This window comes from Osmia lignaria, chromosome 3 (assembly GCF_051020975.1).
Source record: "Osmia lignaria lignaria isolate PbOS001 chromosome 3, iyOsmLign1, whole genome shotgun sequence".
In the NCBI taxonomy this organism is placed as follows: Eukaryota; Metazoa; Arthropoda; class Insecta; order Hymenoptera; family Megachilidae; genus Osmia; species Osmia lignaria.
Genome location: NC_135034.1, coordinates 8,499,723 through 8,516,532, shown reverse-complemented (window position 1 = coordinate 8,516,532; position 16,810 = coordinate 8,499,723). Strand labels below are relative to the sequence as shown.

The 16,810-nt window shown below is 41.8% G+C and overlaps 1 protein-coding gene and 1 long non-coding RNA gene across 3 annotated transcripts in view; one reads left to right on the top strand and one right to left on the bottom strand.

The window, feature by feature from the left end:
* The window catches only part of S6KL (ribosomal protein S6 kinase like), a 43,429-nt gene extending 33,591 nt beyond the window's left edge, over nt 1–9,838 (top strand). Inside the window, exons 8-9 of the mRNA XM_034326493.2 lie at nt 8,983–9,207; nt 9,276–9,838. Coding sequence (XP_034182384.1) covers nt 8,983–9,207; nt 9,276–9,392 — 342 coding nt within the window. The 3' untranslated portion in view covers nt 9,393–9,838. The remainder of the gene's footprint in view (nt 1–8,982; nt 9,208–9,275) is intronic.
* LOC117605316 (uncharacterized) lies at nt 7,793–9,012 on the bottom strand. Of its 2 annotated transcripts, XR_013065206.1 has the most exons (5): nt 8,872–9,012; nt 8,720–8,799; nt 8,463–8,585; nt 8,138–8,218; nt 7,793–8,074 (listed from the first exon to the last, which is right to left on the bottom strand). It is a non-coding gene; the product is annotated as an uncharacterized LOC117605316 (long non-coding RNA). The 2 variants fall into 2 exon arrangements; XR_013065207.1 differs by lacking the exon at nt 8,720–8,799 and having other exon boundaries at nt 8,828–8,986.
* Nucleotides 9,839–16,810: the final 6,972 nt, after the last annotated feature.

Sequence of the window (16,810 nt, the reverse complement as noted above, 5' to 3'; positions counted from 1 at the left end):
CACTTATTTATTTTTTCAATCTTTTCATGGGCGTCGCAGAAAGTATCCTTTACATCCCTGTATCACGTACATCCCTGCTTACCTTACATCCCTGCATCCCTTACATCTTTGCATTCCTTACATCCCTGCATTCCTTACATCCCTCCATCACGTACATCCCTGCTTTCCTTACATCCCTGCCTTCCTTACATCCTTGTATTCCTTACATCCCTGCATTCCTTACATTCCAGCATTCCTTACATCGCTGCATTCATTACATCCCTGTATTCCATACATCCTTGCATTCCTTACATCCCTCCATCACGTACATCCCTGCTTTCTTTACAACCCTGCATTCCTTAGATCCCTCCATCACGTACATCCCTGCCTTCCTTTCATCCCTGTATTCCTTACATCCCTGCATTCCTTACATCTCTGCATTCCTTACATCGCTGCATTCCTTACATCCCGGTATTCCATAGATCCCTGATTTCCTTACATCCCTCCATTACGCACATCCCTACTTTCCTTACAACCCTGTATCCCTTACATCTCTGCATTCCTTACATCCCTGCATTCCTTACATCCCTGTATTCCATACATCCCTGCATTCCTTACATCCCTGTATTCCATAGATCCCTGCAACCCTTATAATAAATATATTACAAATATAATAATATACTACAACAACTAGTTCCTGTAAAGGTAAGTGAAGGTAAGTAAAGGTAAGTAAATTCAATTTTTGAATTTTGAATTTTGAATTTTTGGCCCTCTAGCGGCAAAAATGTGAACTAAAATCTCAATGTCCGATCAGCGCCATCTGATTTCGGAAAAAGGAACTAAAGCATGCACCATTTTTGGCCCTCTAGCGGCAAAAATGTGAACTAAAATCTCGATGTCCGATCAGCGCCATCTGATTTCGGAAAAAGGAACTAAAGCATGCACCATTTTTGGCCCTCTAGCGGCAAAAATTTGAACTAAAATTTCGACCTCGAATCAGCGCCATCTGATTTCGGAAAAAGGAACTAAAGCATGCACCATTTTTGTCCCTCTAGCGGCAAAAATTTGAACTAAAATTTCGACCTCGAATCAGCGCCCTCTGGCGGTAAAAATAGGAACTAAATTTGTGACGATTTCTTACTCAAAAGATACAGGAATATAATGTAAGGGATGTAAGGGATGCAGGGGTGTAAGGAATGCAGAGATGTAAGGGATACAGGGATGTAAGGAATGCAGAGATGTAAGGAATGCAGGAATGTAAGGAATACAGGGATGTAAGGAAAGCAGGGATGTACGTGATGGAGGGATGTAAGGAATGCAGGGATGTAAGGAATGCAGAGATGTAAGGGGTGCAGGGTTGTAAGGAAAGCAGGGATGTACGTGATGGAGGGATGTATGGAATACAGGGATGTAGTGAATGCAGCGATGTAAAGAATACAGGGATGTAAGGAAGGCAGGGATGTAAGGAAAGCAGGGATGTAAGGAATGTCGTTACGAATGTTACGAACGCTGAAAGCGTCATTTCAAGGATGTAGGTATTAAGGGATGTAACATACCGCAGATTGTAGGGAATAGAGTGATTTGTGGGATGCAGGGCTATAAGGGAAACAGGGTTGTAAGAGGAACAGACATTCAAGGGATAGGGAGATGTAATGGATGCTTACGGGAGTAATAAAATCAACACGTTCTTCATCCTAGTTAGTTTATTCAATAAGCTAAGAAGATAAATACAGCAAATTAAATGGACGTAGAAAATAAAATAAGGATATATGTATGTTTAGCAGGTAGATCTGCACCGCTCGGCGGTCGCTATAGGACTGATGCTGTTTCGCTTCACTCTAGGTCGAATGGTTCTAGGTACCTTTAGTCGTCGAATCAGTGACTGTAAATATTATTATTTTTTTTTTTTTTTTTTTAACGTGGGGAAATCTTGCATAAGACTTCCCGCCGTCCCCTGGGGGAGGGCGGCGGGGGAGTGTCAGATTCCTACTGACTAAAACCCCACGGCGACCGACACTGACGCTAAAGAAGGGCTCTGCAACCTTTCAAATTGAGGTTCAAATTGAGCCCTCCCCATGCTACTTACCCTGTGGCCAACACCGGGGGTCGCACCCGGTATCGGCTTCTCCTCGGGCCACGTGCAAGGGTGTCGGGAGCCCCAGTTCCCGACGCCTGCGGCCCTAACAGCCCCATCGGTTTTGATGGTGGAGTCGCCATATCTAGAATTAAGTAGAAGGTTGGATCACTCTCCCCTTGTTGCTTTTCTCCGATGCGTCCATGTTGGGAGTGGCGATCCTGGCATGTGACATCTTCATGGTCTACGGCGATTACAGATCCAAGAAGACTGGACATGCATTTGTTGCTGAAATATAGAAACGCCGAGCTCGAGACACTGACTATGATATCGTTGATATCGAAGCAATCAGCTGTTACTCTCAACGTGTGTTAGTTTAGTGAAGTGCAAAGTTTTTTACATTTTTATACTAGAATAGAGCAGATGACGTCCGTTTTCAAGGCATAAATTCAACACCCCTTGAAAACAAAGGCATGTCCAATTTTGTTGGATCTGTAGTCACTACCTGCACCCAGTGCAGAGGGACACCGATCCATTGGCGTGGAACCAGGGTCTGTCAAGTTTTCCTAACCCTCGGATAGCGGACCATGAAAAGAGTCACAATTTTAATTAGGAATCGCGGATCTCTTTGTTAGAAGATGTTAAAGTGGTTTCTATTGAGAACCATTGATAAAAATTGCAGTTAAGCAGAATTGAAAAATTGAAGAAAATTGAAAAGAGATATAATCTGCAAAGATTGATTACGAACAGATCCAACGTCATCAGATAACACTGTTCGATATATATCGCTTCAGTTTCAAATGTTCTGTTCGTATATAATTAAATCTCTCCAACATACACCAAGATTCTTCGAATTGTTCCCCAACAAATGGACCTCGTTTATCCCGTAATTATGTAGAATTAAGTTGTTCCAGCGCGGAGGAGCGGGCACACGATCAAGAACGTGCTCGCGACCGTGAAAAAAAGCACGGACTATCCTCTCGAGTTTACGATGTTCTGGCGCCTATGCCGAGGAAGGCATCCAAGCTGAACCAGTCGATCCTTCCTTCCTTCTTTTCTTTCATTTTTCTATCCCCGGGGCCCACAGGAGGAGAAGACATCTCGCGTGCAACGCGTGCACCTCCCCTTTGAGATGCGCTGGCCTTATGCACCCTCGACACCGGCTATTTATAGAACTCGGACATTAACTGGCCGAGTGTGCTTGTGCTTGCTCGCGTGTTGCTTGTTCGCGCGAGCATAACGCCTCGGTTACCCTGGAACTCACCGATCATTATTTCATCTGCTACCATTTTGCCAATTTTTCAAACTCCTTCGAGCGTATTTTCACGAGGGAGGATAATCTTAGTAATTTTATGGAAATTTTATATAGCAATGCTTTTTTTTTTTCAAAATATTATTCATAAAAGAATGCAAGTGCTTAGTCTTATGCAGTTGAATAGACGAACTTAACGAACCTATCTTACATCTCACAATTTCAAGACACTTGAATCGTGTCAGTGACAATGATAAATGATTCGAACAGAATTCTACAAATAACCTTAAAATCAGAAAAATCCTAGCCCCTTTGAAAGGCTCAGTCATCGAAGCGTTAAAAATAGAAAATACCTAGTCATTGAAATTCCCAAGAGACGTACAATACGGCGTACAGAAAATAACAGAAAACCCTTCATCCTTGGGAACGTAGCGTTATCGCTTCGTGCCGGTTATTTTCTTCCAATAACGTCCGAGAAGAAGGAAGATTGACTGGAATAATTGCATAATTCATCTGCAACAAGAAGGGAAACAGAACCTGATGTAGGATTTGCCGCGCTCGGGATACCAGTCCGGCAAGGACAAGTCCGGTGTTCCTCTTCTTCAGGTTCATCTTGCTATTTATAGATCCTAAATATTAGCTAGAACGTACCTGTGTTGGTGAACTGGTACTCGTTACACTTCTTCAGATCGGTACCGCGAACTCGAGGAGGCCTTTATCCTCGTAATTACCAACGCAACTACCACCTGGCCGGTTTCTTCTGATACAAAATCCATCCACGAGAATCCGCTTCATCCGCCGTCACTATTTATAGATCCTAGATCGTTACATGCTGTACGTGAGGAAATGTTGGCCACCAAGTGGAATATCACGATTTCCTCAGACTTGACCATGATCCATGATCATCGATTTTCAACGAAATTACTGTCCTTGTCTCTCGACTTCCTTCTATTCGAGGACTCGCGATTTATTTTCAGGATAACCTTCCATGTTATCAAAAATAAATTAATTAGAATTTTATTTAAATCCACCTTTTCCCACGAGGGTACCAATCATCCTTTTAATGCGATTGCATTTAAATTTTTCTTTTCATTCTTATTACAAGATTACTAATAATTATCCCTATCAGCAAGAACGGTTCTATCCGTTATTTCTGGACGAAGATAGGATAGGAGAGGAGCCGGAAAACGCGTCTTTATCAAGAATGTCGCCGAAAGGGTATTTTATCGCGGAGTTTATTCACGCGTAGTCGTCCGCCTGCAGCAGGGGGGCAGGTTTATAAATAGCCCTGAAGAGTTGCATGCGGATTGCACGGGGCGCCTAGTACTCGATGCCGATTACTCCTGGCGCCAGCCACACCGGACTCCTCCTGGTTTCTTTAATGGCCGACAGTTAATGGGAAGTTAATGTCCGCCGTGTGTTAACTACGCGACCGGTCTCCTTCTTTCCTCTTCTACTCTTTATCTTTATTTCATTCTATTTCTTTGCTACCACCCCTATTTGCTGAACCTTTCATCCGTCTCGCGATGTCCTTTTCATTCTATCCTACAAGATTTGACAAGAAACCTTTATTGTTTCTCTAGAATTTTTCCAAATATTCTAATTAATTAAATATATACGTGGATGTTTAAAAATTTCATCAAACTCGAGTCGAGGATAGAATACTTGAATACCTAGAAGCATCACAAACGCTATTAGCTATGTTGAATATTTTTATCGCAAAAAATTGCTGTTAGTCCAAGTCCTACGAGTGTTTGCCCGGATGGATTTCTATTTTCTGTCGTCCTTTGACCGAGAAGAAACGCCGCGGCAGAGGAATTCCTCGCAAGGACTCCGTCGGCGGTGGTCGACGTTGATGATGGATTCGTGATCACCAGTTTCTATTTGCAGTTTCTGTCGTGAGAACATCGTCATCGTACCAGGAATAGAACCTGCTTCGTGGTCGATGCACTTAGCGAGAAATCGAGCCTTCTCTGCACCGTAATATCGATCCTGTTGCTTTTTCCACTCGTTTTTATCTATTCAACTACCGACTGGTTTCGTACAAGCATCTTAAATAATTATACGTTTTAAGTATTTGTTAAATGTCGAATATTTGTTAATTTGTTGAATAGTCAATGGCGATTAGTCAGAGAGATCGTACGGGCGAAAATACGAGACCATTGATGATTGCAGACATACGACACGTGCTCAGTCTATCTTCGGGTTTCCTCTCCGTTTCGTGACATCCGCTTTGTCACATATTCGACGCGTCGCGTCGTTACGCACCGGCGTCGACGCGTGTGCAACTTGTATGCAAATCTGTTACATCCATTAACTCCAGAACGGCGGACCACGGAGAGAGCCCCAGTTTTAATTTAATATCAAAAAAGATTCATCAATTTACGAATGAAGCTACTAATTACTACTCCAAGGGCAAACGCTCAAGGGTGTTCGTTAATTATCTTACGCAAACAACGAGTTTACCATGCCAAAGAAACTCCTCGTGAATTTTCTGATCGCTGTAAACAATCGTGAGAACAATCTGAAAGAAGAAAGAGGAAACGCGTGATTTCTGGACTTCGCGTACGAAACTAATATGTCGTTTCCTGCGTGCATCAGCTAGGTTCGTTCGTTAGCGCTACCATAATCGCACCTTCCAAGCGATAGTATTTCCTGCGGTACACCCAGATACATCGCGTTTTATGGTTACCATCGCGCAAACGAGCTGAATCACGGGGGAAGCTTGCCGTTCTTATGGTACCCTTCGAGTTTTCCACTCGGCTGCTCTCCTCGAGGAGCGAAAACATTTTTGCAAGCCTAGTTTAATCTCTCGTGAGAATTTCAACAATCACCGCATGCCATAAAGGAGAAGAATGATTTTTCCTGTGAATTACTTTCTGTTTCTCGAATAATTGGTCGCCATGAAAAGAATGCAAGGACAGTCGTGAAAAGGAAAGTCGTGTGTTTTTCTAATTTGTATAATAGAATCTATTTAGAAATAATTCGTGTTAATTAACTGCTGAATTCATTACCAAAACTGTCTTGGTAATTAAACGAAAGTTACCCTTCTGTTCGCGCATTGAAGTCTCCCGATACTTTCATGGTCACCGTGGCAAGAGAATTACTTACCGAGCTGGCTGCGAAGTATAGTTCCTTTTCGCGTTCAGAAATGACCAAGAAGCACGGTGCTAACAAACGTTGAATTAAGAAGAGAGTCTCAGTTTGCTCAGCAATTAGCTGGCCTAGTCCTGTCCGAGCGGAGTTCATCGACGAACGTGTGGCGGGTTCGCGTACTAGACCTGTAGTCGGTTGCTTTTTTGAAAAGTACCTACGGAGGAAAAAAAGTGCTTTCGAGAAGCACCGTCGTAGGTTCAACGAACTTTGATTTTTCGCGTCTCGAGATCGCTTCGAGGAAGAACGAACACTGTCGCCTCCGAGTGGCCGCGAACACGCGGAAGAGACAATTTTTATGGGGAACTACCTCTCGAAACGAAGTTCATTCTTCAATTTATTCCTTCCTGTAAAGAGCGAGGGAAAATAAGGAATTTTCAATGGACTTGCCTTACGGGGTTCTCAAAGTTTCTCTTCTCATTTCTCCATTTGCACAATTATCATATTTAATTATGCGAAATGTGAAATGCAGGCCGTCGATGACCCACATCGCAATCCTTACGATAAACCCTGTACCACTTTACAATCACATCGCTTCATCGGGTTCTCCTTAAACTCTAAAAAATAATGAAAATCTACGATGATCTCGTTAAGTCAATCATCAGAATTTCCTCTCACCGCTGGTTTATGGAGATACTATTACCGCGGGATCATCGAACCGGGGGAGATCGTTCTTTGGAAGTGAAGGAACCGTTTCATCGACTTTCGAATTCTTTAAGGATCTATGCAGAACAGAGGAAGGCTTAAGTTCGAAGTCGTCTCATCTATCTACGATCTCGTAATGATCGTTCTGTACCGTTACTCTCGGTCAAGGTTTCCGACGAGATCGAATTGGAATATCTCGTTTGCCGCGGTCACCGATCCTTCCGCGTCCTTCCTCTTCTTAAAGCTGCTTACCTTTCCCTCCTCGACGGTTGTAAACAACGATCTAGGAAGTTAACGTTCCCGATTATCGATGCCCCGCGATCACGAAGGACATGTACTTGAACGAAAAGGTCGAATAGCAACGTCTGCCTTGAACTCTTCAGGAATTTTAATACCACGGATCGAGATAATTAACACCTCGAGCGTATGCTAAATTCGTCAGAAGTCCCGCTAAGGCATACTATTTTATTTTTAGCTTGATTTATTATGTTTGCAATGTTACGTTCTTCCTGTTAGCTACACCTTACGCTATTTAACACATCCTAGACCGATTATCTACCATATGTGTTTCGTGAAGAAATTCCCATTATCACCGATGCTCAAATGCAAGAGTAAAGTGATAAAAGAAATTTTCTGTAATTTAAAATTCATATTGGTTTCAAGTTACCTTCGAGTATTTGGTTAAATTATGATCCATGAATTATGATTCGATACGGGCTTTAATATTTCCTTATGGACATTGATGAATTACAAGAGGATAGAAAAAATAGCCACATGAAGCGGTATTAACAAGAACGGTTCTTGTTTAGTCTGACGCAAGATTATGACAAATTGCTGCGCAAGAAATCGATTAAGATGTTACGGATAACGGGATATCTTTAAGCGTGGAATTATTAAACAAACTCGTTCGTTTGATTTCTATTTTAATCCGTTCATGTTCGAGGTACCGTTTCTCCAAGATTTCCTTTTTCCTGGAAAATGAACAACCATAAAATTTCAACGACCAGACGAATTCCTAATACCAGTTAACTTACCGTTTCCGTTGGTTTTAATCCCGCAAGAAACCCACCATCCTGGCACCGTGGTGTTATTAATTCAGGAACCAGGAGAATCTCCTGGAATTAGCAAGGGGGAAAAAAAATGAAAAATGATCCCGTGCAATCGGACAAAGAAGTCCGCGCGTCGAGTATAGTGATTGCGGCACACGCTCGAGGGATATGAACGAGCGAATAGGTTGAGGGTCGCGAGTGGCCGTTGACCCTGCGTATGTACCCGCGCGAAGCGGAATGGCGAGCCTAGGTACCGACCACCTAGACAGACTAGAGTCTACATTGGTAATAGCTTCTCTAGTCTACCGACCTTCCTCCACTCGTAAAAAGAAATATTTATGGACACCGCACTATGGCCCATGTCCCTTCTGTGTCCCTTCTTCACCATTCGATTACAGGTTTGGCTGGAGCAATGTTAGTTGTTCTTAAAAGTCTGAAAATAATATGAAATACGAAATTAATTTAAAATTAAGACTCTCTCCATGGTCCGTCGTTCGAGGGGTGATTAATAATTGCGTAAGAATTATTTTTCAAATGTCATTAAATGGAAATGTGAATAATTTTTACCTACAACTTTCTTCTCCATGGATTTCCCAGAATAATTAGCAATCACCGACAGAACGAACAACCTTTAAATGAATCTTGACCTAGAAAAACACGACAATCTAATCGTACCTTTATCGCAAATTACTTGGATCTTTCAGAGAAATCTTGGAAACCTTGGGTCGAATCCTCCTCTCTGATGTCAGATCAATTATATTTTTCATCGATGTCATCGACGTGCTGAAACAGCAATCTCTCACGTGTTACGTCATCGTATGTTGTTGCAGTATCCAGCAGGTGCATCCAGCGATCTTTTGCCGGAGAACAGAGGAACTGGTTACGCGGTTGCTGGAACTTTACCACCGAACGCGGAAAACATTTCTCCAGCCGCGAAAGATCTGCTGAAACGACTTCTACAGCCTGACCCCTGTCTCAGGTTGAGGTCTCTGTTGAGTCTGCAGAGAATTGCCTTCTACATGGGTTATAATCTGCAGAGTTACATGTTGAAGAAGGTGAGAATAATCACTTATTTGTATGAAAATACAAATAACATTGATCTAATTATATTCTTGTCCCACAGGAATCTCCGTTTCTACTGTTAGGACGAAAGGTGCAAAATCAGGAGCGAAGGATCAAGGAATTCTCGACTTTCGATTTTTCTTTGTCTGATAGTGTCTACGGCGCCGATGATCGATGATCTCGTGAATCTCTAGTACTTACATTACCCTTAGTCATTTTAGCTGATGCGAAATCATCCTGATTGGTGATACATAAATCTCAGGATTCGAAGCTCTATGTCTTCTACTATTTTTCTATTCTTATTAGTTTGTTGTTCGACCAACTCTATCGTACAACGTCGTCGATGCCATCCATTAGTTTAAGTCAAGAATAATTTGATAAACTTTTACGTAGTCGCCATAAAATCAATATTTTTTCACCGGTTTAAGTCAAACAGTGTTATCGTATGTGAAAAGTTTGAAAGGTTTTTAGTTGCTTTTAAATGTTGACTAAACTTTTCGTGCTAAGAAATGATGTATACTTCAAACTACTGTATTTCTGTGTTGTAGCGCAAATTAGTTCTTGCGCAGGTCTATTTGAAGCGTTAATACTTCAAAATGTACTTGAATAATAAAGAAAATTAAGCAGAACAAATAATGACTATTATTTATACTGGAAAGAAATGTAATATAAGAGAATTAGGCAATTAACGAAGTCATAGAGGCACTCTGCAATGATTAAAGTCAAAATTAAATTCCGCGGAAAAGTAGTTTCAGACGCGACTCCAGCGCCATCTATACAAAAATAGCTGAAACTACTCGATAAGTTACCAATTGGTTTACCGACTTATCGGCTGAACATTCTGCAGTCGGTAACCCTTTATCATAAAATTACAAAAACTATTTGTTTATTAAACTAATGATTCAATGAAATATTAACGAAGTTTTCTACAGTTAAAACACATTGACAAGTAGTTTTTTCATTTATTAGTAAGTAGCGCAACAAAGTTACCGACTTTCGGATGATAAGTCGATAAGTCGGTAAGTAGTTTCCGCTACCTTCCGATAGAGGGCGCCAGTATATTCAGAAAAGCGATCGATAACTTGTTGAATGTTTTAGCTGAATAAAAGAGGTGATAGAGAAAAAGGAAAAAAAAGAGAGTAAATTAAATAAACTCCGGAAAGAAATTAGAGGACGATTATTATACTGGTTGGCCTTTTTAATACGGACCTGATTTTACAATCTTTTGATTCTACAATATCGCCATACTTTTACAATCTTTCGCTTGAGTCTCTGTGTGTGTGTGTGTGTGTGTGTGTCCCCTATTAGTCGCCTCTTACGACAGGCAGGGGATACCGTGGCCATATTCAAGCCCCCTGAGCCACAGGGGGATATACTGACCTGATATCATCTTGGAGTGTCAGAGACCCCGAAGCACCAGTGACATTCTTTGCATATAGAAATTATGGCATCCGGGGTGTCAGGGGCCCTGATGCATCACTGGTGTTGCCTATATACAGCACTGATATCTTCTTGGGGTTCCAGGGACCCCGAAGGTATACTATCTGTATATCGGTATTAAGGCATCCGGGGTTTCAGGGACCCCGATGCATTACTGGTGTTGCCTATATACAGCACTGATATCTTCTTGGGGTTCCAGGGACCCCGAAGGTATACTATCTGTATATCGGTATTAAGGCATCCGGGGTTTCAGGGACCCCGATGCATTACTGGTGTTGCCTATATACAGCACTGATATCTTCTTGGGGTTTCAGGGACCCCGAAGGTATACTATCTGTACACCGGAATTACGGCATCTGGGGTTCCAGGGACCCCGAAGGTATACCATCTGCACACCGGTATTATGGTATCCGGGGTTCCAGGGACCCCGATGGTATACTATCTGTACACCGGATTTACGGCATCTGGGGTTCCAGGGACCCCGATGGTATACTATCTGTACACCGGAATTACGGCATCTGGGATTCCAGGGACCCCGAAGGTATACTATCTGTACACCGGTATTATGGTATCCGGGGTTTCATGGACCCCGATGTATCGCTGACGTTGCCTGTATACCGACCTGATATCATCTTGGGGTTCCAGTGACCCCGGAGGGATACTATCTGTACACCGGAATTACGGTATTCGGGGTTCCAGGGACCCCGAAGGTATACTATCTGTACACCGGTATTATGGTATCCGGGGTTTCATGGACCCCGATGCATCGCTGGCGTTGCCTGTATACCGACCTATCATATTGGGGTTCCAGGGACCCCGATAGTACAGTATCTATACCGGTATAATGGCATCCGGGGTTCCAGGGACCCCGAAGGTATACTATCTGTACACCGGTATAATGGCATCCGGGGTTCCAGGGACCCCGAAGGTACACTATCTGTGCACCGGAATTTTTGCATTCGGGGTTGCAGGGACCCCGATGCGTCGCTGGCGCTGCCTGTATATCGACCTAATATTATATCTTGGGGTGTCTGGGACCCCCTAATCCTCGAAAAACAAAGGCGCTAAGTTGTGTAGCTTCCACCGCTTCTGTATAGATGATGCCAGGATCGAATTTTAAAAATACTTAATTTATGGCTTATAATTTATGGTTCAAAATACTTAATTAATAGAATACAATAGAAATATGATTTTTATCAAGACCTAATCAAAACTTGAACATTAAATACCCCGTATATTTAAACTCAATATATTAATAGCATCGGTATTTGAACTCGCATCGATAAAATTTTCATTGTAAATAAGTAATTGGATCATTAGCCAGAAACGAGTTACATTAAAACAATCAAGAAGGTCACATGGCTTGATCCATTTCAGTCTTGCAACATAATCACGCACACGTTTCGAGACTGAACACAACACACGTTGCTTGATAGTTTCACGGTGACGTAAGACGTGCCATACGTTAGGTACGGAACACTAATGAAATACAGATTAGGCTGAACATTTTTGCTAACTTATTTTCACCCATTTGGCCTTGGAACCTTTCACCCTATAATAATGCGTGAAATTTTACAAACCATCGAGCATGTGTATAGAAATTTACATATGTGTAATATATCAAGTTTCTATTAAGGTGGGCTTGGACCTTTTACCATTCTATGATTCTAAAATCCTAAGATACTAAAATTTAAAAATTCTAAAGTTCTAAAATTCTTTAAGTCTAATATTCTAACATTCGAAAATTCGAACATTTCACATTATTAATAAAAGCTGATAGACCTGGCTAACACCCCCCAAATAAATTTAGTTACGACAGTGCATTCTTTTCTAAACATTATAAGATCGATTTTCTGTTCAATATTCATCGTCGCTTCCTGATTTCCAAACGGATGGCCGTTCTAATTCAACGAGGATCCTGAACACCCGTGATCGATTAATTAAACGGCGAGATAGCATGGTGTCGCTCGAAGTCTCCTAATTAATCAAGCAGTCGGGCGAACAGCAGCTACACGATCTTATCGGTTAAAGTACTACCATTGTACTATAGGACAACGGTTAAGTCCAGTCAACTCTTTAGTGGAAACGAACCTGATGGCCCACAGCTCGGTGTCGAGCAAGCATTGATCGATGGATCATTGATCGATCCGACACCTAGTTTCCTTCCAGTGTCGCCAGTGACTATATATGCGAAAAAGACTCTCCTCAAAGCTTCTTTGATCCTTCAAGATATTTGTAGATCATTCTAATAAAATATTTTAACCAACTTTTTTAAATAAATTATGTAAAGAAATTTCTTTAAAATTATTTCCCATTGATTTTCCACATTAATTGTTCCCTCTGAATTCCCAGGAGTAGGATGAAATATGTTCCATTTCAAGTTTTAATTCGAACCATTCATCAAAGCTCGAAGGGACCTTCGCTAAATTCGATTACATTAAACGTACGAGGAAAGCTGTTCTAAATCAGCTTTTCTTCTCACTAATTGCTATGAGGTCTCGCAAATTGAATTAGCACGTACGAGACACGCGATTCGTGGTCTGCAGATTTTCTGACACCCGATAATGCGATCGGCAATTATAACATGCAAACGTAAACTCGGTCATGGTCGCTGAATCCTAATCGAATTATCTTCGTTCTGCCTGGAAATCCGAAGCATCGTTCTCCATTCGACCTTATATTTTTCCGACAAACTGACATTGAAGAGTGAGCTGTCTTTTCTATCAACTATCGCTACTGTCTTTTGTGAAATTCTCTTAGAAAACCGATCGTTGTATTGGAAATAAAATCATCGAATTTGATTTATTTAGAAGCAATTTCAATTTCCGACCCAAGGGTCCTTCAAGGTTCGATGACCTGGGGCCGCAGAAATCTAAACCCAGTCCTGCTTGATGTAAGTTGTTTTTTTAAAAGATATGAAAAATTTAGTATCAGAATATTTGAAGTTAAGCCAGTTTCATGTGTTGACACTTGAACGACCTCGCTCTCAATGCATCACTGCATGATGCACATGCACTTCACTCTTCGCAATTGCATGCTCATTTCCCATTGGCAGTCGTGACGTGCTCGATTTATGGTCTACTATACTGCTCTGTCGATTCGCATCTCTGAGACTGCAATTTCTTAAGTTCCATGACATCCACATAACTTACCATAGTTTGATTAAATCAAATCTCAGCTCTTCGATATTTACCTTCAGGATTCTATTTTCTAAATTTCATTTTCTTTTCTATAATTTATCAATATGTATCAGTGCCTTGAAAATTCGCAGAGTTTACACAAGAAGACTCGGTGGAGGCATCAGGTGCACGGTTTTCCACCGCGATGGCTCGTGTTCGCTTTTCGAAATCGTTAATCCACCGGTCGAAAACGATCGATGCAGCTGTGTAAAACGAGAGCCTGGTCCCTAGATCGTCTTACGATACCTTCACCCGGCCGATTTGTGTCTTGTTTCGCAACGGCGCGTTTAAATGAATTCGTAGACAGATCAATAGATATAGAAACGATGTAAAATGTTGCATAGATATTGGAAAGCTTCGAAATTCCGAAGAATGGAAAGAAGAAGGCATGGAACAGTGTGCTTCGCTTTGGAAGATAGAAGACTACAATGAAGAAGATACGAAATTGCATGGTTAACGTAGTGAACTTCGAGGGCAGAAATCCAATTGAGATGGAATTGGTTTTATGTAACACAACGAGGTGGAAACCGTATAGACGAGGATCACAAAGGATGCATAGTTAGCATCTGGTCGGCGTTCTCCAATTTCAAGGTTACATGTACTTGTTATATAAAAGTGTTTGCGACCTGAACAACTCTTCTGATAGATTAGTTTAAGTTTCTTCCACTTAAACAGAAATGTAGAAAATGAAATGAGTTACCTCCCTGATGCAAAGGGTTAAGTGTCAAATCATTTTTATAAATCAACGATCGAATACTTGCCCGCAATACATATTTTTCAATGAAACAACGCGACAAGAAAATTACGAGCGGCGAAACTCGAAAAACAAAAACTATGAAACCGGGGAAATTGCTATCGATAAGCTAAAACGAATGAAAAAACACGTCGATCAACAAGCAAATCGAGCCTCGAGATAAATATTTTTTAGCGGGTCTCGCTGAAAATTCCGCTGTTTTTCACCGACAGCCAACGCACTGTCGCGAATAAATATCGAGCAGAAAATATTTCGACGAATATATCACGGGCAAACGATCGCGTCCTAACGAAATATCATTTGCAGACGTGTATCACGGTCCGATCTCGCTTGAATTAATGCGATACTGTCGCGATATCGTCGCGAACGTTTCAACCGGACGCGAATAAATTCCTCGATGCGTTCTCCCCTCGCCGATTTCGTTCGAACTTCGAATCGAGAATAATTCACGATTCGACTGTTTGCGGAAAAAATCGTCATTTCCGTAACGATGAAAATAAGGAAATTGCTCGAAAAGAAAATAATTATTGCGAGGCCGGAGAAATGTTCAGTTCTGTTACCACGTAAGGAGCACAAAATGATTCTTCGAGCTCCAAACAAAAAACGTTCTCCATCATTTTTATTCAGCAGCTTTTTTATTGTTTTAATTATAAAGAAGTAACAAAGAATAATAATTTCATGATATTACCATACTTTCTCTCTCTGTCGTTCGCGCGCGCACACTCTCCCTTACACGCTCTCTCTGTCTCTATGTATTTATATCAATATTATTTAATAGATATACTCATTCACGTATTGAATATCGTGGCAAATATATAGATAAAGGTTTCATCTAACGTTCACACGTCGTGGATAGCGACCGTGCAACAGAGACGCGCCTCTTTCTCCCCCTATCATTCTATCCGTCAACAACCCCACGACCCCGCGTGCCTCCATTTATATGGCTCGATCATCGAGATTCCTCCGATACGTATCGGATAATATTCTCCCGTCGTTTTCTTCGCCTCGCCGTTTCTCTTTCCCTCTCGTATATTCTTCCAACCGAAAATGAGAAAAGAAACAGCCATCGTCGAGATGGGATAGAGTGCCGGTGAGGTAAGAAATCGGAGATTCGTCGAGTTCGCGGAGTTGAATCGGAAGTAGCGCGCTGATCGAGGCGCAGCACGGAAGTGTCAGTTTCGGTCGAGATTACGTCCCGACGATCGTCGACACTTCGAACGGACTTAATCACTCGATATCGTCGCGGCTAACCACACATCGATTCGCGGAGACGAGTCGCCAAGTCTCGTGGGAAACCGGAAGTCTGCCGGTGGTACGCCGTTCGATCGACAGCTACCGACAGTCTGTCTAGTTCTTACGATGGATCGTTTCGCTCCTACCATCGACACGTCGCGAGAATTTCGTCGATTTCTATGAAAGAAATATCGACGAAGTTTCGGCAACGAACAAACGCGAGAGTTTGTTTTGATTATTTTCTTTTATATTTCTTCCACTTCTCGAACGCTTTAAATGCAAATTGAGTTTCTTGCTTGTTTCCTCGGAGGACAGTGCGAAGCTATGACTAAATCCGTATAAAATTTCTATAATGTTACAGTTCGTACAAACGTTTGGATCGTAGTCTAGATCGCTAAGTGTATATCTGTACTATCAACGAAAACATCAATGTACGCAAGAAGTGGAGAGAAAAAAAAAAAAATTGCTATCTCTCGCGATGAAAACCGATCGAGATTCGAAGATCCGTTCACGAGGCTTCGATCGATCGTTTCCGTGGCTTTCCGGTCGTGATCATTCGCTTTCTTAAGATTAATTTTCCCACTTACGAACGAAACACTCTTTCAACATAGAACGATTACCTACAAACGTATTTTTTAATTTTTCTCGTCGACATTCAAGATACATTTCGTCTAATTCCGGTAAGAATTCCTTCTCGTACAGCTTAAATCTATAAAGTGATACACACAACTCGAAGATCGATTCGAAGCTCGTGAACGATCGAAGTGTCATCGTTCCATTCGTCTCTGGCCGTACCTTGGCTTCCTGTTCCGGTATCCGGCGAGGATCGCACGCGTTCGCTCGCTCAACTAATAAAAACTCGACAACATTGAACTATATCGAGAATTATCGCCTAGACTACAAAATTCCAACAACTAATTGGGCGCCTTCTATCGAAGAAACTAATGTGTACTAATACCAGGCGCCCTCCCCTTGACCTCACCGATGCCA